The sequence below is a fragment of the Eulemur rufifrons genome, chromosome 15 (genome assembly GCF_041146395.1).
Source record: "Eulemur rufifrons isolate Redbay chromosome 15, OSU_ERuf_1, whole genome shotgun sequence".
NCBI classification, from domain to species: domain Eukaryota; kingdom Metazoa; phylum Chordata; class Mammalia; order Primates; family Lemuridae; genus Eulemur; species Eulemur rufifrons.
In genome coordinates, this window is record NC_090997.1 from 85910971 (window position 1) to 85936822 (window position 25852).

Sequence of the window (25852 nt, forward strand, 5' to 3'; positions counted from 1 at the left end):
TTGGCTCCCTTGACTGAATAAGCCACTCTGTCATGTACCTATTGTCAGTTCCTGAGCTGAAATCCATGGCTCTGCATGAAGGGAATAATTGTTTGCTTAGTAAGTTGTAAATTCGCAAGGGTAAGTGTATATAGAAGTTATATAAGTGAGGTGTCTCTTGAAGTGCACCTGTTCCTTAAGGGAGCACGTTCCATCTCTGTGCTGTTGGGCCAGTGAGAAGAGCAGCTGTGTTACAGATATCTGTGCAGTTGCTAGCTCTCCCACACATCAGAGAGTAAAAATACAAAATGCAGCCTCTCTCCTTCTTCTACAGGGTATCTGTCAAGGTGTCATAAGTGAAAGGAACTTGAGGACGTTAGGGACCTCTCCGTCTCAGCTTCTCCTCGCTTGCCACCCCCTCCCCCAGTAAACAAGTCTTGACTCGCTTCAGGGCTGTATGACATGAAGAGGTGGCAGAGGGCTTGGGAGCCTGTTTGTTTGCAGGGGATTTGGTGTTTGGTCACCTTCACATGTGCTCTGTCTCTGCAGAAAGAGTTCATGAAGCAGGTGCAGACCAGCGGGGTGCTGATGGTCTTTTCCCAGGCCTGGATTGAGGAACTGTACCATCAGGTGCTGGACAGGAACATGCTCGGAGAGGCTGGCTACTGGGGCAGCCCTGAAGATAACAGCCTTCCCCTCATCACCATGCTCACTGGTCAGTGGTTCCTCACGGGGTCCGGGCACCTGGCAGGGTGGGATGGCTCACGCTTCAAAGCCTCTTTTAGAGAAACGATGGTGTTTCAAGCAGACTTTGAAACAGCATCCCCAGAGCTTCCCTGGCAGGTGGTGACAGTTCCAGGAAAGTATCATGAATTCACTTCATAGGAGTTTTCTGTCCTTTCTCCATGTGAGAGTCTGTAGGATTCACTGTGGTCCATTAGATACAGACTAATTTAGCACCTTTGTTGGTGTAAAACTATAGGCCTCTTCTGTGGATAAGCAGTACTTTCTGGGGACAAAGCCTGGAAATATTCCTAGAAGTTCTCACATGCTAATAGATGCGCCTATCACTCAGTGCTCCTGGGATGTTACCAGTAATGTAAAGTGACTGGTTTTTAAGCTTGGCTTCATTCCCATTTCCTGTCCTTTTGGGAGGTCCTCCCTCACCTTCCTAGCTATGCCAGAACTAAACATGATGCCAGATACTTGCCTGCCTGGCATCTTTATCTTCAGTGTCCAGAGAATTTTTAAAATCCTATTTAACTTTTAGAAATTTCACATGACAGCATAGAGAGCAATATGTAGTATTGTTGAGAATCAATTTTTTTTTTTTTTTGGCAAAAGCAACATTTTATGGATTCCCATGGCTCAGCCATGATGTCAAAGTTGAGGAAGTGCTCAGAAGTTTAGTTTGCTCATCAGTAGCCTTAGTAAGTTAGATCTCCAGGCTTCTCCTGGATTTGCTCTGAGCTCCCAGACTGCTTTCTGATCTCAGTTATCCTCTCCTGGCGCCAGCTGACAGGGGATGCAGAATGTGGCCCTGTACCAGACACACCCCACCCCCATAGCATCCCACATCCTCACACAGCTCTGCGTGGCTCCATGCCAGACAGGAGCAGGACTGGTCTGGGCAGGGCAGTCCAGCTGGGAGGTAGAATCTGTTGGCTAATAGATATGTTATGTTGCCTGTGGTTGGTTATGGAGGCTCTTCCAAAGGTGGCAGAGTGGACTACTGGGAGGTGGAACCCAACAGTGAGGAATCTGGAGTGAGACACTACTTGGGAATCTTGCAGGGAGCCGAGACATACAGTGAGGTCTGTGCATGGAGGGCAGAGTCCTAGTCATTGTCTGGCATTTGGAGTCTTGCTTCCAGAATTAGGATGGAATTGTTGAGGGAAGCAAGGCTGTGTCCAAAGCCTTGGGGATTGTGATCACTGGACAGGTGACCAATTTGTATTTTGTTAATCATGATAGCATTTACATCCATTTGAAAAATAGTTATTCAAATATGTGTGAGCTATTTATTTAGTTTACCTTTGAGCAATGCTTGGTTTCCATCTGTTTTCACAAACTTCTTTCAGTAGGGCTGGAAGGTACTGCCCAGAGCTAATAAGTGCCTTGGAATTTGGATGAGGATCCTAAACATTCCAGCTTTAATTTGCAAATACCGTAGTTTCTGCTAAAAGTAATCTATGAATTTCTAACCTAGATCTTAATAAAAGGAGTCATTCAGTAGATTTAAAAGGAACAAATAACAGACTAACAGACTATTCACAGTTGCTGTATTCATCAGTCATCACTGTTAATCAGCCATCTCTTTTATAATGGAACAGTAAGCTCAATCGCTATGTCCATAAGAAAGTTATTTAATTTTAGATTAATGATTTTTAAAAAATCCATAGGCATAAAAATTTGACAATATATTCTATGTTCTATGATTCTTTGTGCCAAACTCCAGGTGTTGAGTGATAGGTGGATTTCAGCAGAAGTTAACCTAGAGTTTGGAAACTTGATCCTTTCATTATGTGCAGGGAGAAACAATAGCAGCAATCTGATTATCAACATGATATGAACTGATGAGGGATTTGTTGAGCTAAGTCTGTAGATGAGAGTTTAACAAAAACTTAAGGTAATTTAGGATCCCATACTGAGCTGGAATATGGTCTCCTGCAGAGAGGCCTGGCTGGGAGTCAGAAGACATGAATATTAAGTCTTATTCCTTCTCTTACCAGCCTCATGGCCTTGAGCGATTTACCTGTTTTAAGTACACTCTTGCATCACTTTAGTGAGGATGGGGACACGTTCTGAGAAATGTGTTGTTAGGCGATTCTGTCATTGTGTGACCATCACAGAGTGTATGTACACACACCTAGGCTATATGGCATGGCCTGTTGCTCCCAGGCTACAAACCTGTGCAGCAAGTTACCGTACTGAATACTGTAGGCAATTGTAACACAATGGTAAGTATCTGTGTATCTAAATATAGAAAAGATACAGGAAAAATACTGTATCATAATTTTATGGGACCACTGTCTTAAATGCCATCCATCATTGACCAAAACATCATTTTGTGGCACATGACTATATTTGTTTCCTCCACTGTGAAATAGGAAAAATAATACCAATCCTGCCTACCTACGTTGAGTTGTTTGGGAGATTAATGAAAAGTGTTATGTGAAAACACTTTGAGAATTGTACGTTATTATTGTTGTACTTTGCAATCAGAGCATATTATTATCTGACCAAAGAGGCTTACCCTCATCTTAATTCATATGAGGAAGCTCTGAAAGAAAAATCCACGTTAGAGTAACATAAAATTTGAGAAGAATGCCATGGTTTTGAATAAAAAGAATATTCAAAGATCGAGATATTCTAAATCAATGGAGTTTCTAACAGAGAAATAATCATTTATCTTTGTTTTTCAAATTAAAAATAAACAGTAATAGAACAGAAGAATACTCTGACAATGAAAGAAAATTGGACCAAGTGAATAAAACAAAATTTATAATATTCTGATAAAAAGTTGCTACATACTTCATATACAGTAGATACAATGGGTATTTGTTAACAGTGAATACTATGGTAGTCATCTGTTTTTGACTGGAGTGTGTTACTTAGGGGGAACCTCACCCTTTTTCCTTGGCAGATATCGACGGCTTGGAAAGCACTGCCATCGGTGGCCAGCTGATGGCTTCAGCGGCTACGGAGTCCCCCTTCACCCAGAGCAGGAGAATCGATGACTCCACAGTGGCAGGTAGTGACTTGGGTCTTGAATTTATGAATATACATCCATTGCATACGTTACCAGCAATTACATTATTATGTGGTGACATAAATGAATCAAAATTTTTGTCTTGGTAGGAAAAGTCATTTATGAAGTTATGTCACGTCATCCACCTAATGATGCAACATTCACTATTTACAAGCACAAAATGAGACATAATCCTGTATAGTCCATTAAATTATTTTTCCTGTTATAGAATTGCATGCAACTCAGTATTGCTAATTTTGACGGCCAGAGAGCCCCATTTTATTCATTGCCAGGTTGTTGTTGTCTCTGGAAAGTGACCCAGCCCCTTCATGTTCCAGGCGTGGCATTTGCTCGCTACATTCTGGTTGGCTGCTGGAAGAACTTGATCGATACCTTATCAACCCCCCTGACGGGCAGAATGGCAGGGAGCTCCAAAGGTCTCGCCTTCATTCTGGGAGCCGAGGGCATCAAAGAGCAGAACCAGAAGGAACGGGATGCCATCTGCATGAGCCTCGACGGGCTGCGGAAAGCCGCGCGGCTGAGTTGCGCTCTAGGTACCGGCAGGAGTGGTGCTCCCTGGCGCGTGGTTCCTACAGAACTCACTGGGAATGACTGTGGTGGGAAAGGAGTTCTTTAGAAGGGGTTCTGCTAGGTGAATGGTTAGAGAATCCACTCAGTCAAGGGGTAACTGTTTGTCTCTTCTCAAGGGGTTGCTGCTAACTGTGCCTCGGCCCTTGCCCAGATGGCAGCTGCCTCCTGTGTCCAGGAAGAAAAAGAAGAAAGGGAGGCACAAGAACCCAGTGATGCCATAGCACAAGGTAATAGCTGACGGCCAACACCTGGTGCTTTGGATGTGGTGGGCACATACCTGCATCAAGCTGACGCTCGTCCCCATTCTGTGTATGGTATATAGCAATGTACACCACTGATCAGAGGACTCCACTGGGCAACAGGCGTGGGTCTGTTTTATGTGTTTTACAGAGTGCTTACTCTAGCCCCCTCTGGAGATGAGAGACATACTGGCCCCTTGCGACAGGGAAAGTGCAGTTGACTGCTAACAGGAGTCCCATGGGCCGCTGCTCCATGGAGTGTACACTTGCAGACCCCGCAGGTGATAGTGGGGGAAGGCAGATTGGCCAGTGTTCTGAAGGGGCAACTCAAACAAATGGAGGAAATTCAGGAGAGGAGGCCCACTTTGCTCTTGTCAAAGAAAAATCCAAGCTTTGTGAACTCGGGGAAGGGCTGGTTTTTAACTTGTTAAAATCAGTGCTTCAGTGAAGCTGATGATTATCTAGATAGAAGAGAATGACCTTCCTAATAGCAATGGAAGCTAGAAGGCAGCAGCAAACAAAAGGAGAAATGCAAGGTTGCTCCAAATGGTGCTAACACTGTCTATCCAATGTGTAAGACAGCCAGTCACAGAGATAGTTGGACATTTTTAGCTGAGAAAAACCATTTAGGTCAGTGTTTCTCAATCTTGAATAATATTTAGAGACCCATTTGAAAGCAAAGCAGTTCTCACAGCTCCCTGGTGTTTACTGAAAAAAGGGTTTCACAATTTTACTTAAGTATTGTACAACCGTGAGCCACATAAAAATCCTTACATTTAGAGTTCTTAAAAAAAAAACACACACACACACAAAACCAAAATATTCAAATTACATACAAATAAAAAAATGAAATTAGTATCACATTCATGAGCCAAATGATGTTTTGCTAAAAATCACCTTGCTCTTTACAACAGGAATGTGGTTCAGATTCCTTAGCAGTTAGCTTGCTGTATTTTGTGCTTCTGGACCATCACTTAGTCATCCTATCAGATACAATGACTCGAAACCTTTATTCAAGGAGAACGCAGTGTCCTTTGGCCTTGCCTTGGCATTTTGCATTATTGACATCTTAAGTCACCTTCTGTGTCCTTTCTCATTAGTCGTCTATAATTTTTAAAAGTATTATTTGGAGCTCACAAATATAAATAAAAACTCAGGGAGTCAAATGATATGGTAATTTTCAGTTATAAAGCAGTCATCCTGGTGCTCAGAGTGTACATACATAAGTTGTCTTAGAGATGATCATCATAATGAAAGCATCACATTAATCCAATCTCAAAGAAGTCCTCCATGTTACCAATTTGAGGGGAAAGTGAAGGGTCTAGGCACAGATGGTTGTAGTTCCTAGCTGCAAGGAATTGCACCTACCAGCTCAGGATGCACTCAACTTCTGGAGCTGCAGAACTGGGGGTCACCAACGTGTGCCGGCTGGATAGTTTGCATGATGAACCGTGGGGACCTGCCACAGAGGAGCTTGCTGCCAGTGAAGTCTGTCGTTTCCCTTTGCCCTTGCATGACAACACATTCTTTCATTTTCATTCTTTCTCTCTCCCTTTCTGTCTCCCTTGCTCAGACTGTTATTTTAATAAATGTCTTTCTGGCACAGTGAAACTAAAAGTGGAGCAGAAACTGGAGCAGATTGGGAAGGTGCAGGGGGTGTGGCTGCACACAGCCCACATCTTGTGCATGGAGGCCATCCTCAGCGTAGGCCTGGAGATGGGGAGCCACAACCCGGACTGCTGGCCACACGTGTTCAGGTGCATGACGGGACCCCGCACCCGGTGGCACCCACCCTGCCTTGGGAAGCCTGGGGGTGGGGGGCAGGCTCAATAGATTTAAATAGGTTATGATGTTTCATAGAATTTGAATAAACTCCAAATAAGAGATAAAAAGGGAAAAGGGAATTAGAATCCAACTGAATATATGTTTTGAAGAACAGGTGAGAGAACTGAATTTAGGGAATTGTGACTTACCTAGTGACATTTTCTATGAGAGACAGATATGTTGTACCAAAGAAGCAAAACCAATTTCTTAAATAGTGAATGATAGAAGACCATGTAAGTTGGGTGAATACCGTACAAATCTAAAAACTGGTCACATGTCAGCACTATAACATTGCTGTATGTTTATCAATGTTTTCTTTATTCAAGGAAGGATTTTGGATGGCCATGGATACATGAAGTATAAGATGCCTACTTTTATTATAATTTAACTAGACAAAGGAAAAAAACAGAATAGTTCATCTGTGCCAAAGACAGACCAAAAATTTGGCTCTAAGCATCGTAGCATCAAAGTGAAAAGAAACTCTCAATCAGTTATGTATTAATAGTTCTCGGTGTCTGTAAGGTGAAAACAAAGTGGTGGCTACAGAGTCCAAGTCTTCCTATGACTAAGGCAAACAGCATGTCTCCCCAGACGTTGCATCAGGGCAGACCCAGTACAGTGGAAGGAGCACTGCTCACGGAGCAGGCGTGGCCGGGCAGCTGGCTGGCTGTTCCTTCTCTGCAGCACAGGCCCGAGGCCTCACTCAGGCCAGGCCCAGGTCAGGCCAAGCAGCCAAGGGGCAGGAGCCGGGATGAGGTCCCGGAGCACTGGCCAGGTCTGGGCTCCATTTGACATCTTCCAAGTGAGTATATAGCCATGAGTGTTTGTCGAGTTTCAAAGAGAGAAGCATGCAGATTATTCAAGGGTTGAAAAACTGAGCTTGAGAGGAACATGTGAAAGGCCCAGGAGGAATCAGCCAGGAGCAAGATGGATGTAATATGGAGGCTGGTCACCTGCTACTCTTCATTGCTCTAACAAGAAAAAGGAAAAGAGAAAAAGGCTCAAATGGTACCCAACCAACATGTATGGGATCGAAAAATTCCCCAATTATAGAACATCCGAGTGGATTATCTAGGAGTTCTTTACCACTAACTGGACTTACTCTGGGATGAGGGACCTCTTAGGAACCATCTTAGTCCCAGGTTCTGTTGGTAACAAACAACTTAGAAGTTGGCAGTTGTACCACATGTTGTGACTCTTCTCTGTGTTTCCCCTGATTAGGTGTCACCCCCTACCCCTCGCGCCCCACCCTGACATGAGTTACATGAGTTCTATGGAGCTGTCAGGACCAGGTGGGACAAGGCCGGGCAGGACACCATGGTGGCCAGAGGGCCTGTCCGTCATATGCATGGTCATTCTGGGACCCCATCGTCAGGAAAAGCTTCCCAGCTTTTAATCAGAGCACCGTATAGAGGGGAGGAAGTTCCCTTGGGAGAACTTGCTCAGACTCCAGATGAGCCAGTAAGCTGGACAGGACGGAAGCGGGTGGACGGGTCATTGCCCGTCTTTCTCCTGTCCTGGGGTGAGAGATCCTGAGGAACCCTTTACCCATTTTCAGGCTGTCTGGTCCCACCCAAAGTAATAACAACATTAAGTGTAGTGAGAAAACAGGAGGGAGGGGCTGGCTGGGGTAAGAGGAAAGGAGGAAAGTGGGGGAAGATTGCAGAGCTGCGGAGTTGGGAGCTGCGGTCCTGATGCTCTTGTCCTGCCTGTCCCCAGGGTGTGCGAGTACGTGGGCACGCTGGAGCACACCCACTTCAGCGACGGCGCCGCGCAGCCGCCTCTGTCGTTCAGCCAGCCCCGGAAGGCGTCCGGGGGTGCCGGCCTCCTTGGGGACCCGGAGTGCGAGCCCCGGGAGCAGAGCCCGGAGCAGGGGCGGCCCCTGAGCGCGGCCCCTGTCGTGCAGCCGCCGTCCATCCAAGACCTGGTCCGGGAAGGCAGCCGGGGCCGGGCCTCCGACTTCCGCGGCGGCGGCCTCGTGAGCGGGAGCAGCGCGGCGGCGGCTGTGCTCACCCTGTCCACCCAGGCCGACAGGTGCGCTGTCCCACGTGTCCTTGTGTCGGCGACACCCACATCTATCTGTCTGCTCGCAGAGTCACTCCAGGGACAGCTTGATTCGTTAGCTGGTCACTCAGATCTCTTTGATCATCTTCAAACCTAGTTCTCTATGAGCAGGCCCCACACTTAGAATGAAACGTTCCTGTGGCCAAACACTGGGGTCTGGGGCAGGCCCCTGGGGCTAAAGCTCTGCACCGCCCCACGCCCTGGTTTCTCCAGTGGTAAAACAGGGTGGTTTTTAAAAGTAATTCTCTCACAGGGTGGCTGTGAGGTTACATCATTTAGAGCACTTGAGGCACCTAGAGCAGAGCTTGGAAAGTGGTAACAATATGCTATTTTTAAGATTATGACTGTTTACAAAATCCCACACCCAGTAGTGTGATATGGAATTTATTGACACCCAGCAACCCTTTGACGCTCAAGAGGGAAAAGTAACAATTGCCTCCACTGTTTGGTGACATTTCTTGATATTGAAAGTACCTTTGGTCACCAGACAACACATCCCACCACCTCAGTCACCTCTTCTGCACCTGGCCATGCTGCCCCAGACTCCCCGGCACAGGCACCGTGAAGTTTGTCCAAGGAGGACAGACAGGGAGGAGCCGGGGAAGGGGAAGGCCACCTATGGGACTGGGCTCAGACAGACCTGGGCTCTTGTCCCGGCTCTGACACGTCCCCGCTGCGTGGTCATGTCTGTGCACATGCTGCGCTGAGACTCGCTCTCTCCATCTACGAACTCAGTGCAGGATGCACGTGTACCCAGTATTCCTGCTTATGCAACAGGCTGGCTGGGAAAGCGTTTGCGAATCTGGAAAGTGATATACAGGTGTCAGGTAGGGTGGAACATTCACCACTATTTTCTTACTGGGAAAGAGGGAGAAACAATGGTTAATGAGACCCAGAAGCCAAATGGTACCAAAATTGGGATTACAAAATAGCAAGAAAAGTGTCTTTGTTTCTATAATTTGTGAATGTTCGATACACCGATTCCCATATTAAAACTTGTGTGCCTCATTTTGCTCCTTCAAAAAGGACTCATGATTCCATTGCTATTGGAGACCCTCTCCCTGGAGCAGCACGTGGCTCCCCACAGATCTCTATTGCTTGCCCTCTGCTGTCGCCCCAGGCTTGGAGGACAGGCAGCAGGATGACGCCAGAGCAATAGAAGGCTGGCCTGGTACATTCCCAGTGTGGTCACATGGAACTGATGTTTGATCTTTGCATTCCTTATTCCAGTGACCCTCGGATTCTCTTCTAAGTCCTGCTGTGGTGCTCCCTTCTCCTTCCTAAATTTTTCTGCTGGAATCGTTTGTGCCCAGATGAGTGAAAATAACCTGCAAGGTCCATCATATTAGGGAACATTCTTTCCTCCAGTAGATACCTCAGCTCACATAACATCCAGGGCTCTGGGTGTATAAGGCCAGTCCCCAACCTTGGGGGGCTTACGAGATCCAGTATTAACTGCTTTTGTATCTTCCCCAGTGTCAAGCCCAGCGTTATTCTCATAAATTATAGGCAAACAAAAACCTCTTGATTAATCTACTAGGTCTTGTTTTTTTAACATAGTTTGTGAAATTGAAGCTAATTCTTAGGATTCTGTTCCCAGTTACTCAGTTTCTGGGAGCAAGGCTTTGCTTTCTTTCAGCTTCTTGCCAACCATCATAGTGGGGGTGCCCACTATGGCTGAGCCAGACCACAAGGATACAAAGATATTATATTTTAAAAATATGCTTTGTGCCCTTTGGATTAAAATCTCATGGTTAGAGCAGACCTGTATACAGTAATAATAGATACAAGAATACCACACATTTGTCTACAGTGTTTACACAGCATTTCCATTAATCACATCAACAATATTACCATAATCATTCTGCCATAAAGACCTTGCTGAAATGTTTGCAAATAACCGATCTCTTTCTGTTTGCATCCAGGCTCTTTGAAGATGCTACAGATAAGTTGAACCTCATGGCTTTGGGAGGTTTCCTTTACCAGCTGAAGAAAGCTTCACAGTCCCAGCTTTTCCATTCTGTTACGGATACAGTCGATTACTCTCTGGCCATGCCAGGTAATTCTTTCCCTGAAGAAACCGTGCCGGGAAGTCAGCAGGAGAAAGCCCAGGTCTCTAACACCGGCAGTGTGCCTGAAGGTTTGAGTCCATATTCCCTTTGCACATACTCTCATGAGCTAAGCTGAAGTGTAGATTGGTCTCCGAGTCTTGAGGCACGGTGTGTGAGGGGCGGTATAACTCTTTGTGAAGGGAAATGTTGCTGCTGCCACATCTGCGGGTACCACTGCTGGAGCTGGGCTAGGTTGTTCTGCTAAGTTTTGTGCTTGTGATGTACAAGTTGTGTGGCTACTTCTTAGAGTGCAGATGAGGGTGGCACCCTTTCTCCATATCACAAACCACACCACTCCCCTCTGTCCAGCCAACTTGTAGAAGCAACCACTGATTTCAAAAGGAACAGTGAAAAAGAAAAATGGAAGGCTTAACAGAAACCTCAGACCACTCTTAAAAAACTAATCTCAGTGGCATATCCTATCCATGGTGGGCCAGTATCACTGCTTTCACTGAGGAGGCCAGGTGGAGATAAGGCCCCCTTAAAGGCCAACCTTGCACAAGAGAGAGTAGAGTTGTACTGAGATGCCCAAGGGTCCCAGATGAGTGGCAGGTTGCTCACGAATGGAACTGTTCATCAGCAGCACAGGTGGTTGTGCTGAAACAACGAGCACCTTGTCTTGGACGAGTTCTGGCAGAGACATGGAGCCGTGTGCTGGGGACACACCTTGGTGGCAGGTTGGAATGCACAACCTCTGGGGTCCCTTCTATCCTTAGGAATGCAAAGTTCTAAGTGCAATATATTCGGCCTTTTCATTCTTCTTGCAGATTCAGATTTGAGAACCACAATTCTTTCCCCTCTAGTTTTTAGTAGACTTTAAAAGCTTATCTATGTAAAGCCAACATCCCAGATGCATCAGACTTCCAGAGCATCTCTGAACCCAGGGGTAACTTTCAGAGTCTTTTGTGTAGACTCTGAGCTTGCAAAAAACAAAGAGCAGGGTAGGGAAGAGGCATCAAACGTGGGACGAGGGAGCCTGGCTTTGGACTCGGTCAGCTATGAGTCAAAACGCAGCCTTCACCACTTACCAGCTGCAATGTCTGAGGCAAGTCTTTTCGCCTTTCAGACGCTCGATTTTCTACTGTGTGAAATGGCAATAATTGTATTTACTTCTTAAGGTTGCTTTAGAAACTTAAGTGATTAAAGGTGTAAAGAACCAACACAATGTCTGATGCAGAGTAAATGTCCATGATTATTATTGCAGGTTGAGCGTTCCTAATCTGAAAATCTGAAACACTAAAAAATCCAAAACTTTTTGAGCACTGACGTGCCGTCACAAGTGGAAAATTTCACACCTGACTGGTCACAGTCAAAATGCAGGCGCACAACACACGGTTTACTCACGGTCCTCAAGGGAAAAATAAAATCACATGCAAAGGTATATAGGAAACATAAATGAATTTTGGGTTGAGACCTTGATCCCATTCCCAAGATAGCTCACTATATATATATATATATATATATATGCAAATATTCCAAAATTTCAAAAAATTTGAAATATGAAACCCTTTTGGTCTGAAGCATTTCAGATAAGGGATACTTAACCTGTACTTTTATTTTGAAGCTTGATATAGCAAGACTAATTAGAAAGGAGGGTTGTGGTTGGAAGAGTCAGGTAAAGATCAGTGTTCCATAGGAAGCATAGGGGAAGCAATAGGACGCAAGTGAGAAGGTAGTGGGAAGACAACAGTGACAGTGGCACAGAGGTGGCCTGACATCAGGGTAGGCAAGGAGCATACTGTGGCAAGACAGGAGGTCAAACAACACCTTATTGAGTAGCAGAGGGGCCTGGCCTGCTTGGCAGTGGCTTCAGAGGTGCCATTAAGGATTGGCAAAGCAGATGCTGACTGTGAAGGGTGACAATGACAGTAATAATAATAACAGCTAAAAATGTTGGTCAGTTAGCATGTGCCAGGCCTGATGCTGAGCACTTTATGTGTATTATCACATTTAGTCATAAAGCAACTTGAAAAAATAGGTGGTTTTCCCAGTTTTGCAGATGAGATAATTAGAGAGGAAACTCTTTGGCTCAGCATAACTCAGCTACCAAATGGTGGAGCCAGGACTTGAGCCCAAGCAGTTGGACTTCCCAGCCCTCCCACTTAACCATTACTCCGTCCCCTCTTAGCAGCACGAATTGCTCACACTTCAGGTCCCAGGTACCGGGGAACAGTGGTGAATGAGAGAGAGGCGCTGGCCTTGCTGAGTGAACCACCTAGTCCTTCTCAAATCCGAGGCTCTGTCTCCCCTCCATTAGCCCACACCGAATAATCCCACTAGTCTGAGCACAGTGCCTAGATTTTCAACCTCTGCTTCAGACTGTTTGAGTTTGGGCTTTCTGGCTTTTACGGTCTTACCTTCCTGCAGGAGAAGTTAAATCCACCCAAGACCGGAAAAGCGCTCTCCACCTGTTCCGCCTGGGCGATGCCATGCTGAGGATCGTGCGCAGCAAAGCGCGGCCCCTGCTCCACGTGATGCGCTGCTGGAGCCTGGTGGCCCCGCACCTGGTGGAGGTGAGCCCCCGGGAGGTGGGTGTGGCTGGAACCAACAACCCGGCGAACAGCAGAGCTGGCACAGGGGTTTCCAGTCAGTGTGTGGACAAAAAGCACCGTGTGCATAGAGCAATGAGAACTTGCCCATCATCAGGCCACAAACATCACTGTTTCGTGATTATACCTCATGACATCTAAGAGTCACCCTGAAAGGCAGTTCTTGCCTGGTCTCACTATAACCCTCTTTCTTTACAGTTATATAACTCAGCTAGGAGCCTTGCACAGCCAATGTTTCCTTCTTTGTGATTTGGTGTCAACCTGAGTAGTCTGGAGCTGAAAGACAGTAGATGGTTCTTATTATCTTCATTTTTTATACAGAAATGTAACAACATCTTTGCTTCTGGCCAGTCCCACTTTTCTTATAGCTAAATATATTCAGGATGGCATCCTTTCTGCAGGGGAACAACATGTCCTGGTTTTCTCAACAAAATTAATACTAAGATCCTTTCATTCTCCAAAGGCAAGCAGTTCATGTGATCGATTTTATGACAATTCTACATCTAAGCATCTACTTCTAAGTGTACAGGGAAAACTGTTGCCCTGTTTTGTAGTGATGACTATTCTTAGTAGTCCTTTAGCACTTTTCTGTAGAGATTTGTCATAAAATATTTCTTGGAACTTAAATTACTAACCTGAGAACATTCTGGTAAGAAAGGAGGTAGCAAATAGCAACTTAGTCATGGGGAAAGAATATAACACTATAATAAACCACCCCAAACCTGGTGGCTTAAAACAACAACTATTTGTTAGCTCCTGATTCCGTGGATCAGAAATTTGAAGTAGGCGCATCTGGGTAAGTTCTTCTGGTCTGGGGCAGGCTTGGCTGATCTCAGCTGGCCTTAATTGTATATTTCTGGTCAGCTGGTGATGGGCAGCTGGCTCCTGATGGCCTTAAGTGGGAAGGCTAGACAAATGGGGCTCTCCTCTGCATGGTCTTGCAAGTAGACTAGCCTTCAGCAGACCAGCCCAGCTTGTTCACATGGCATTCTTAGGATTCCAGAGAACAGCCAGAGGGAAAACCCCAAATCATAACCACTTTTTAATTCTCTACTTACACAGTGTTTGCTTTTGTTCCACTGGCCAAAGCAAGTCACACGTCCAAGCCCAGGGTCAGTGTGGAGGAAACCACAGAAGGGCATGGGTACCAGGAGGTGAGAACCAATTAGAGCTATTACGACAATTGACCCACCTCCCTGAGGGACAGATGACTCATGCGACCTTCAGATGTTTGAGGCCAGGCTAAGGATGAAACCATGAGGAGTTCTGGTATCTTTACATTGAGCATGTTCTGAACCATTCAAGAAAACTGTCATGTTACAGAAAAAGAAAGAAATTACTAGAAACTTTTATTTTTCCCAGAAACATTAAAGTGAAATTAGAGTTGTATCTGATAAGCTGGCTAAATTTTTTAAAGTGCAATTTAGTGCACACTTCATCTACACGTATCCTTCAGAATTTTTGACTTTAACAGAGTTGCCGCTTCCACCTCTGTGTAATGAGGTGGGTGAGGAAAGCCTTTAGAAGCCATGTTCTCACTTGCCGGATGTCCTGACGGTGTTCCACTCTCTCATGCATTTTGCAGGCTGCCTGCCATAAGGAAAGACATGTGTCTCAGAAGGCTGTTTCCTTCATCCATGACATACTGACAGAGGTTCTCACGGACTGGAACGAGCCGCCTCACTTCCACTTTAATGAAGCGCTCTTCCGGCCTTTTGAGCGTATCATGCAGCTGGAATTGTGTGATGAGGACGTCCAAGACCAGGTCAGTGTGACATGGTAATCAGCGTCATCGCCACCATGGCAGGCACTGTTCTATGAGTTCTGCATCCTTCCTCTTTCCAATAATCCTATGTGGAATCTGTGACAAAGAGAAGTTAAATAGTTTCTCTAAGAATACATATTTAGTGGTTGGTGGAACTGGGATTTGAACCTAGGCAATCTGGCTATACCAGTCTATCTTCTTATCCCCAGCCTACATTCCTAACCCCTGTCCTACTCTCTTCTGAGAGGCACACAGTAAAGAAACTCACTGGAGACTTCATACCTAACATTGGTGGGCTGGGAACACAGGCACGCTCGCTCTCTCTCTCTCTCTGAAATTCACTAACAAGGTTGAATAAAAGTTTAAAAATTCCTTTTAAATCCATTGACATACTGGCAAGATTGTAAGGAATATTAAGACACCCAAAACTAAGTGACAATGGGAAGCCAGAGAGGTAAACAGAGCCCTTCAGTTGGTTTTACCGTGAAGGAATTTGTCATCAGGTGAAGCAGAAGATCAGGTTATCACATTCTTAAGGGCACAGGAACAGAAGACAGATCTCAATGCAAACCTTGTAAAGCTAGTGTGCACTCAGGCCAAGGTTGAAATAGAAATGAACCCAAGTACCACACCTCTGAGCATGCTATCAGCCTGTTTCTAACATTGGCTCTTACTGGAGATTTCCCTCTCTTTTCTCCTAATTCTTTTATTTTTTTAATTTCAAAATATTAAGGGGGTACAGATGTTTTTTGATACATGACTTGAGTCAGGGCTATAAGTGTATCCATTACTTGAATAGTGTTCACTGTACCCATTAGGTGGGGTTTTGCCCTTCCCTCCTCCCCCCACCCCTTGCTTGATTTCCAATGATTTTTACTTTCGTCTGTGTACTTGTGTCCCCATTGATTAGTTCTGATTTATTAGTGACTACATATGGTGTTTGTTTTTCTATTCTTGAGATACTTTGCTTAGGATAATGGTCTCCAGTTCCTTCCAAATTGTTGCAAAAGGCATTAATTCATCCTTTTTATGGCTGATACTACTCTATGGTATATGTATACCACATTTTGTTAATCCATTCATGAATTGATGGGTACTTGGGTTGATTCCACATCTTTGCTGTTGTGAATCATGCTGTAATAAACATTCAAGTTCAGGTGTCTTTTTGATAAAATGACTTCTTTTCCTTTGAGTAGAATCCCAGTAGTGGGATTGCTGGATCAAATAGTAGGTCTACTTTTAGTTCTTTGAGAAATCTTCATGCTATTTTCCATAGGGATTGTACTAATTTGCAGCCCCACCTATAGTGTATGAGCATTCCTTTCTCTCTGCATCCATGCCAGATGCAGAGAGATCCATCCATCCAATGACAGATGTAAATAGAACCATGTCAATAATAGTATTAAATATGCACGGATGAAAAAATATTCAGCATCATTAGTCTTTAGGGAAATGCAAATCAAAACCACATGAGATGCCACTTCACACCTACTAGGATAACTAAATAAAAAAGAGAAAATAGCAAGTTTGGTAAGGATATGAAGAAATCAAAACTCTCAAGCACTGCTGGTGGAAAGGTAAAATGTGTAGTTGCTTTGCAGAACAGTCTGGCAGTTCCTCAAAAGGTATATACCCAAAAGAAATGAAAACAAAGCCATACAAATCTTATAGACAGATGTTCATAGTCACATTATCCATAACATCCAAAAAGTTGAAACAACCCAAATTCTAATAACCAATAAATGGATAGATATATTAAGTGTGTTATCGCCACACAGTGAAATATTATTCAGCAACAAACAAATGAAGTACTGATATGGGCTACAACATGGATGAACCTTGAAAACATTACAGTAAGTGAAAAAAGCCAATCACAAAAGACCATAAGTTATATAATTGCATTTATATGAAATGTCCAGAATAAGCATACCTATAGAGACAAAAAGTACATTATTGGTTACCTAGGGCTGAGGGTGGGGTGGTGGAGTAGGGAATGACTACTGATGGGTACTGAGTGTTTTGAGAGGATTAATGAAAATGTTTTAAAATTAGATTGTAGTGATGGTTGCATGTTACAGGCCTATCACTCTCATAAATTTATCATTAGTCTTTGAAGAAAAATACGTAAACATGCATGTAACATAAGACTTTCTAAAGTAGAGCTTAAAACTTTTTGGAAAAGTTTGAAAAAGTATATCACATGAATTCAGATTTACCTTAATGCCAAGAATTATATTTAGGTAGGAAAAAGGAAACTTACTTTGATCTCAGGTAGAAAAACAGTTAGATTGTTTTGAGTTTTATGTAGCTATAGACTTTTTAAATGTCTTACTAGTGATTTGGAAAATTACACCTTTGGTTTAATTTTTGGTGACTACACTGTCATTCTCTTACCCTTGTGCATTAAACTGTTTCCAGAATCAAGTTTAGGTAGATCCTGAACAGTTATGGGAAACAATGATGAGAATCTGAATGGTATTTGTCACCTTTATTTAAAAACTAGCATCTGAACACTTCAAAGCTGTCAATGTGGATTGATTTGACCAAGATCCTCACAGTTAAATTTTGTAACTAACTAATGATATTATTCTTTAAGATAGGTAACATGTTTCCATGACTATTATTTTGTTTTTTTTTTTTTTTTTTTTTTTTTTTTTGTTAGTATAGTAACTTTTTATTTGACATCTACAAGATGCTGGTATCTTGCAGCTTTTGACCAGGTTTATACAATCTCAATTTTTCAATAGTGCAACCTGTGCAAGCAAAAAAAGAAAAGAAAAAAAGAAACAAAAAGACCAACTATCCCCTCACTTGTTTTTATAAACATCTATTATAGGCGAAACAAAACTTACCCATAGTATAGATAAGTGTCTATTCACATTTGTACATTACCATTTTAAACAGCTTGAGATAAACTCTACAATGTCTTACAACACATTAAACAATATTCAAGTTACTAGGTAACAACAATAACATTAACAAAAAACATACAGCAGAAGCCTCAAGTGTTTCCTCATTGTCTAGTTTACAACTCAAGTACGGTTTCCTTTTTATGAATGACAAAGCAAATTAAGAAAATGAAGTAAAAAAAGATTGTTTGCGAGACAAAAGCCAATTTGTATTTCTTTCTAAAACTATCTTTAAGGTGAAAATGTAACTTTAAGAGGCTTATAGCCATTTTTGCAGCACACATTAGGAATATTATTAATACATTAAAATTAACTTTTAAGATATTTTAATCACAAAAAATGTATGTACTCATTACCTTGATGAGAAACCTGGGGCAGGGAGGAGAATCGGGGAGGGGTTCACAGGGCTGGAAGCAATACCCAGGTATAAACACTATAAAAATGCAATAATCAATGCTGTACATCTACAAACGTTTCCCTCCATGACTTGACTTCTGTGTTAATCTGTTTACGCATGCTTTCAAAGACATGCACTGTCAGAACAAAAGCTAGAAAAGAACCTGAAGGCATGATATGCAACCTTTCATTTCATGCTTCAATAAACCTATTGTTTAAGTTGGAAAAAGAAACCAATATATATTTTCTATATTTATAGACTCAAAACACATGCATCCAGGGAGAACTCCCACAGCAATGACATGGATGTACTGTGTTAACCCTGAGCACTGTATAACATAAAAGTAAAGCCAGTTTGGGAAGTTCCAAGCATTTTAAACCAACTGTGGTTTGTAGCCTTTAACAAACTCACAGACAGACAGACACACGCACACACACATCCCCCTCTGCTCGCCCAAAGTAAAAGCACATGGGAAGTACCAAGGGAAAAGCAAAAGGAAAGACATATGCACCACCGTCGGCACTGCTGATTTTCAGTTTTGCTATCTATTCCAGGTTTGTCCTTACTCCCAAAAAAATTAACTAGAGAGAGCACAACTGAAAAAAATATATAATTCTTTGGAAACTGTCCCTGATTTTTATGCAAATGATATGCTTCAACAGCATTTCAGATACATCCATGTTGAAAACCTGTCTGTTCTTTATGCATTGCTCAAGTTGGTGATGCTCTGTGGATGATGCTGTTGCCATAGCTGTTTCTGCTGGACCGCAAGCTGTTGAGACTGGTCTGAAGTTGAAAGGAGATTTACAAGAGGAGACACACAATTTGCCGGAATGATCAAACCTACAATCCGTTGTCCATCTTCTGTTCTTAGCCGAACTATCTGCATTTTCACATTTGTGTCACTGACAGATGCTAGAACACCCTCAACTTTTGTCCAGACACTCAGAAATGAACCACACAATACATAATATGTGCGGCACCGAAGACCAATTTCACAAACTAATCCCAAGCTTGCTTTTTTGCAATTGCCACGCCAATAAGCATGAGTACAAGTATCTGCAGATGAATTATACTGATCTAACCAGTGCACCAAGGCATCATCTGAGACAACCTTCTTGTATTTCTTTTTTAGATCAGCGTAAATCTCTAATTTGAGCTGTTTCCCAGTATTTGGTCGATAAACTAGAAAGAGTTTCTTTTTAGGGTTCACTTCTTTAACTAAGATGGCAGTTTTCTTGTTGTTCCTTATTTGCAATGACAAGTAAAAGCCATCGTCTGGTCCTGTCAGCTCAGCCCAAATCTTGGTAGCTTCCTCCCATGACATTCCCCTCTCTACACTAATCGTGTACAATTCTACGTGGCCAGAGGTTGAATACCCTGGAGTCAGAAACTTCTTAACATCACTTTTCCTCACCTTTTCATCTCCAGAACCAAGATCTAAGATTCCCATATCATATCTTCCATTTTTTTTTGCATTTTGAACAACTGCAGTAAGTGTGTCCGCAAAATACTGAAATAATGCATTCTGTTGATGTACCTCCATGCCTAAAATTCTATTTAAGAATTTGCCTATGTTGTTATAATCTTTATCAAGAGTAAGAATTCCTGAGCGATCTTCTACATTTATCAGGCCAACTCCTATCAGTCCTTGTCGAACATCTTTAAAGAATTCTCCAGGATAGTCTGGAGGTGGTGATACCATAGGAGAATCCAAGTTTACAATGGATTTCATGACAATTTCTAAAGCATTTCTTCCATACTTATTGTCAAAGTTGAATCTGCTCAGATCTCTGGATTCGGTTGCTCTCCTGTCACCATGTGTAAGCGCCCCCAAACTCTCAACCATGACTATTATTTTGGAGGCAATAATTTCATCAGCTCTTGTTTAAGAAATTGAATAAACCAAAGGTCCATAAATTTTAAAAAATCTTCCCACAAAAACCCAAGCCCTGTTGGTTTCACTGGTGAATCTATAAACTAAGGATGAAATAATAGCAACCTTACAAAAACTCTATCAGATAATAAAGGAAGAAGAAACACTGCTAAACTTCATTTTATGAGGCCTGTATTACTCTGATGCCAAAGCCACAAGAAAGAAAACTACAGACTAATATTCTTCATGAAATTAGACAAAAAATTCCTTTAAAGATTATTAGCAAACTAAATTCACAACATACAAAGAAGATAAAAGACTGTGACGTATGGAATTTATCCCAGGATAATAAGGTTGGTTTAACAGCTCAAAATCAATTAATGTAATATATCATATTAGTAGAAGAAAGAATTAAAACCACATGATCATCTTAATAGATATAGAAAAAACATTTGAAAACTATCTATCATCCATTTTTGACAATATACCTAACATCACACTTAATGATGAAAGACTGAATGCTTTTCCCCTGTCATCAGGAATAAGGCCAGGATTTCCACCTTCACCATTTCTATTCAACATTAACTTTTATTCATTGTCTAAAGAAATTAAAGGCATCCAGAGTTGAAAAGAAAGTAAAACTGTTTTAGTTCACAGACAACGTGGGGTCGAGTATAGAAAATTCTATGGGATTTACCAAAAATTTCTAAAATTAATAGTTAGCAAGGTCACTGAATACAAGCTCTACATACTAAAATCAATTGACTTCCTATAAATGATAAATTATCCAGAAATAAAATTGGAACAATTCCATTCACAAGAGCATTAAAAATAATAAAACGTTTAGGAATAAATTTAGCAAAAGAAGTTCAAGACCTGTACGTGAAAACTACAAAACATCGTTGAGGGAAAGCAAAGATTCAAATAAATGTGAGCTATGCCACATTCATGGATTTAAAGACTCAATATTTTAAAAACAGCAAATTTCCCTAAATTGATGTACAGATTCAGTGCAATTCCTGTCCCAGCAGACTTTTTTGAAGACATTGTCAAGGTGATTCTCAAATTTATATGAATGTGCAAAGCATCTGGAATAGAGAAAACAAATTTGAAAAAGAATAAATTTGGAGAATTTACACTATCCGACTTCAAGTCTTCATTAATCAACACAGTGTAGTGTTGGTATAAGGACAGACCCATAGATCAATGGAACTGAAGAGTGCAGAAATAAATTCTCATGTTTATGATCGTCAATCAACTTTAGATGAAGATGCCATTTACAGTTCAACGGTGGGAGAGGATTGTATTTTCAGCAAATGGTGCTCGAATATATGTGATAAAAATTAACTTATGCCCTTACCTCTTACCATATACAAAAAATAACTCAAAATGGGTCATGACTAAAAGGTGAGAGTGAAAACAGTAAATGTTTTTAGAAGAAAGTGTAGAAGACAATCTTTGAGACCTTGGATTAAGCAAAGATTTCTTAGAATTGACACCAAAAATAATATCCATTAAAAGAAAAATTGATGAATTGTACTTCATCAAAATTAAAGACTTTTGCTCTTGAAAAGACACCATTAAATAAAAATAAAAAGATAAACCTAAGGCTGTGAAAAAATATTTGCAAATCGTATCTCAGGAATACATAAGGAATTCTAAAAACAGTAACAAAAAGACAACAATGAGAAAACACGAACCCAATTTACAAAAACAGCACAATATTTACAGATGGCTAATCATGTGAAAAGTTGCTCAGCAACATTAGTCATTAGTGAAATGCAAATTAGTACAATATGGCTGATTATTTAGAAGATTGTTGAGTTTGTCCGGGTTCTGGTTTTTCTTTTTCGCTAAAATTAACCCCCAAATAGAGGGGCAGAGAAATATATCACCCTTCCCAGAAATTCTGCCCTTGTAAGGAGAGGATTCCAAATGCTACCTCCTTTGCCTCTGCCAGGTTGTGACATCCATCGGCGAGCTGGTGGAAGTGTGTTCCACGCAGATCCAGTCCGGGTGGAGGCCCTTGTTCAGTGCCCTGGAAACAGTGCACAGCGGGAACAAGTCTGAGGTGAAGGAGTACCTGGTTGGTGACTACTCCATGGGTAAGAATGTTTGGATTAGACTTGCCATGGAGCATTAGTTCTCTGTGCCAAGTTTCATGCTATCAAAAAAAAAAAAAAAATAGAACAGCAGGGAAAACAGACATTCAGCCATGTTTTATCAGCCAGAAGTCATGTGACACAGCAGGAACACAAGTTCTGCGTTCTGCCAGCAGGCCGAGAGCTCTGAGCATTGTCAGGCCCTGCTCTCACTGACAAGTGGACAAAAGGCAGAGAAGCTCCTGTTGTTTCACTTACATGTTGCTATGTTGAGTTCGTTCCCTAAGCCAAAAAGAAAAATGTTATCCACTTGCTTGTAAGAAGCTGAAAAGTATCATAACACAGAGGAATCAGAATTAGAGAGATTAGGTCTGGCTGGGAATGGGTGGACACCATGAAGCATGCCAGGGCTCAGGGATGTTGTCTCGGAGGTCCCCAAGACCACCCCTATATTCAGAAATCCACTGGAAGGACTCATGGAACCTCGCATATACTTATGCTAAAATTTATTACACAGCTCAAGTCTAATATTTATTTTGTTAATGTAGTAAAGACACAGATTATAAGGGAAAAAGACACAGAATCTGGAGAAATCTAGGCACTGGCTTCCATATCGTCTTGCCCTCCCATGAGGGATCACACAGAACACGCTCTTCCCCAGCAGTGAAAACAGGGCAACATGTTTGTGATGTTTCTGCCCAAGGAAGCCCATTAGAGACCTAACCGTGGGCTGATCATGTAGACACCCTCTATCTTGCACATACTAAAATTCCAGACTCCCCAAAGGGAAGCAGGTGTTCAGCATAAACCATATTGTTTGCACAGTCTTGGCACACTAAGCTACCCATATCAGTTAACTGTGGCCTGGGAGTGTTCTGAGAGCCAAGTTCCTGGATGCCAGCGAAAGGTCAACCAAGCAAGCCTTTCTAAAAGGATAGTGGTCTCAGGCCTCCTATGTTAACTCTTTTCTGCACAGGTATGAATGAATTTGTATATGCCATCAGAGGTTTATGTAAACCTGGCCTGCCCCTCCTGTAGATATTCTACAATTGTCTGTGCAGGAGTATTACAGTGGCCACATAGTTCACTGCCCTATAGACCAACACATTGGTTCAGCCCTGAATTCAGCGAGCTTTGCCCTCGTTTCGCTCCCGAGCTCTCTCTTCCTAGCCTTCCTGTGGCTTCCTACAGGCAGAGCTGAAAAGGACAGGGTCAGAGCCAACCTAGTGGCCCAAAGAGCCCGGGCCTTTCTCCAGTAGATCTTTCCCAGGGCTCTGTGGAAGGTGCTGGGAGTATGGGAAACCTGAAGGGTAGAAACTTACTTTCTTAAAATTCTACGATCTCCCTCCCTCAGGAAAAGGCCAAGCTCCAGTGTTTGATGTATTTGAAGCTTTTCTCAATACCGACAACATCCAGGTCTTTGCTAACGCAGCCACTAGTTACATCATGTGCCTTATGAAGTTTGTCAAAGGACTGGGTAAGTGGAGTCCTCCATGGCTGAAGACCTTTCCAGGGTGGTTTTGTGCGGCTGGAGACAGGGCACAGACAGCCTGGAACAGGCAGGCCTCCTGGGGTGTAAGCAGATGGTGGGGTGCCGTGTACCCAGAAGTAGAAAGCTTACTGTGAAGGTAGATTGGATCTTGCCCAAGGTTGATACCTTTTATTGTGGTCATGGAATATCTTGTAGCATATTTTCAATCTGTATTTTATAACAACTTCATTTTCAAAGAATAACATCAACCTCATAATTGCCCTATTTAAAAAGGTTCTCAGGCTCCTGGTCTAAGAGCTCTCCATAGTGAAACTCTCAAAACTTTTGAGTTTCTTCTAAACTTGTGGTTTAACTAACTACCCTTCCCATTCATTTCACCACAGATAAACCTGTGCTATATAAAAATCTGCTATAGCAGTTCATGTTGTATAGCAAGAATCTATTGTATTAAAGTGTTCCTAAATTAAGTACAAAATTAGCTAGGTAGTTCTTGAAACATGAGGCCTCAATGTGGAGGGGGCTTTCTGCACTTCCAAATTATATTTACAATTAATAAAACCTAGGGCAGGAGGCATTCTTAACTTTTGCTAAGAAGCTGGGAAATTAACGCAGGCTACAAATCATGTGACATTGAGGAGACTAGTTGTCTGCATAAGGACAATTATTGAATATAATATTGAATATTCTGAGATACAAAATTCTAATTTTATTCTAATTTTTAAATTTTAATTCTTAAAATAGTCATGTGATTATGGAGGCTAAGAAGTCCCATGATAGGGCTATCTTAAGCCAGAAAACCAGAGAAGCTGGTAGCAAGACTCAGTCCAAGTTTGAAGGCCTCAGAAAAGGAAGCTGATGATATAACTCTCATTCTGAGGCCAAAGGCTGAAGAACCTCAAGTTCTGATGCCTAGGACAGGAGAAGAAGTGTGTCCCGGCTTTGGAGAAAGAGAATTTGCCTTTCCTCTGCCTTTTGTTCTATCCGGGCCTCAGCTGATTGCATGGTGGCCTGTCACCTTGGGTGATAGGGTTAGGATGGATCTTCCTAGTCAGTCCACTGATTCAAATGCCAATCTCTTCCAAAACAACCTCACAGACATACCCAGAAATAATACGTTACCGGCCATCTGGGTATCCCTTAATCCAAATTGACACCTAAAATTAATTATCACATAGAAGATGTTTAAAACAGGTTCTATTTTTCATCTGTGAATCAGAAGGTGGAGGTATGTGTATGGGGTTTGGGGGTCAGTGGAAAAGGCAGACCCCCCCAGTATGGCCATAGTACCTGTGTACTGCCTGGCTCCAGGGAGTGCCGTCTGCATAGACTGGGATGTGTAACACAGCAGCAAAGTAAAAACTTGGGAATACCTGCTATAATCATGGGCAGGAAATGAATTTATTTTTTATTCCCACCTGTTTATTTCAACATAAATTTGACCTCGTCTGTGTTCATATTATAAGGCATATTGATCTAAACCAGGAGTTGGCACACTGTGGCCCACATGCTAAATCTGACCCACTGACCGTTTTTATGCATAAAGTTTTATTGGAACACAGCCATGCTCGTTTGTCAATGGCTGCCTTCATGCTATAACAGAGCTGAGAAGTTGCAATAAAGACAGTATGACCTACAAAGCCTAAAGCATTTACTATCTGGATTTTTGCAGTAAAAGTTTGCCAACCCCTGATCTAAAACATAAGATATGTTTATCTTTCTTTTTTTTTAAAGGAGAAACATGTCTCTTTGCTTCTGAATTTTAACTAATGCCTAGTAATTATGTCTGTTTACCCATAAGGGGTGGTGCTAGTTGCTACAATTATAGATAATTAGAAACAATTATAGTGCTGTGAAATGATTTTATTAAAAGTATAGAGAGAGATTCATTATGAAAAGAAAAATAATAATTCTTGTTACTATTCCTATAGAAAATCTAGATGCCCCTCTACAGATGTGTTAAATCTCTGGATGTGTACAAAAAATAGAAATCATTTAAATTCAATTAAGTAGTCTCTGTCCCCAAGTCCCAGATGTTTAGACTCTTCCCAGAGTCCTCATTTATCATCACCATTTAGTGCTGTGTACTGGTATCGATCGAGGTCCTTTTCCAAAGAGAGAGAGGGAGTGCTTCATTCCAGCCCAATCCAGGGCTTGTCTCTGGGACTGTCCCTTGTCATCAAAGCTTCAGAAGTCCAACAGCAGG

At 42.3% G+C, this 25852-nt stretch overlaps 2 protein-coding genes across 2 annotated transcripts in view; one reads left to right on the top strand and one right to left on the bottom strand.

Annotated features, from left to right (window-relative positions):
* ARFGEF3 (ARFGEF family member 3) overlaps positions 1-25852 on the top strand; it is a 144796-nt gene that overhangs the window by 100130 nt on the left and 18814 nt on the right. Inside the window, exons 14-24 of the mRNA XM_069488380.1 lie at positions 529-694; positions 3626-3733; positions 4069-4284; positions 4438-4548; positions 6167-6317; positions 8104-8418; positions 10374-10507; positions 12927-13072; positions 14694-14873; positions 22016-22160; positions 23512-23634. Coding sequence (XP_069344481.1) covers positions 529-694; positions 3626-3733; positions 4069-4284; positions 4438-4548; positions 6167-6317; positions 8104-8418; positions 10374-10507; positions 12927-13072; positions 14694-14873; positions 22016-22160; positions 23512-23634 — 1795 coding nt within the window. The remainder of the gene's footprint in view (positions 1-528; positions 695-3625; positions 3734-4068; positions 4285-4437; positions 4549-6166; positions 6318-8103; positions 8419-10373; positions 10508-12926; positions 13073-14693; positions 14874-22015; positions 22161-23511; positions 23635-25852) is intronic.
* LOC138395406 (protein strawberry notch homolog 1-like) lies at positions 17816-19977 on the bottom strand. The gene has a single exon (XM_069488207.1). The coding sequence runs from the start codon at positions 19912-19914 to the stop codon at positions 18880-18882; it is 1035 nt and encodes a 344-aa protein (XP_069344308.1). The 5' UTR covers positions 19915-19977; the 3' UTR covers positions 17816-18879.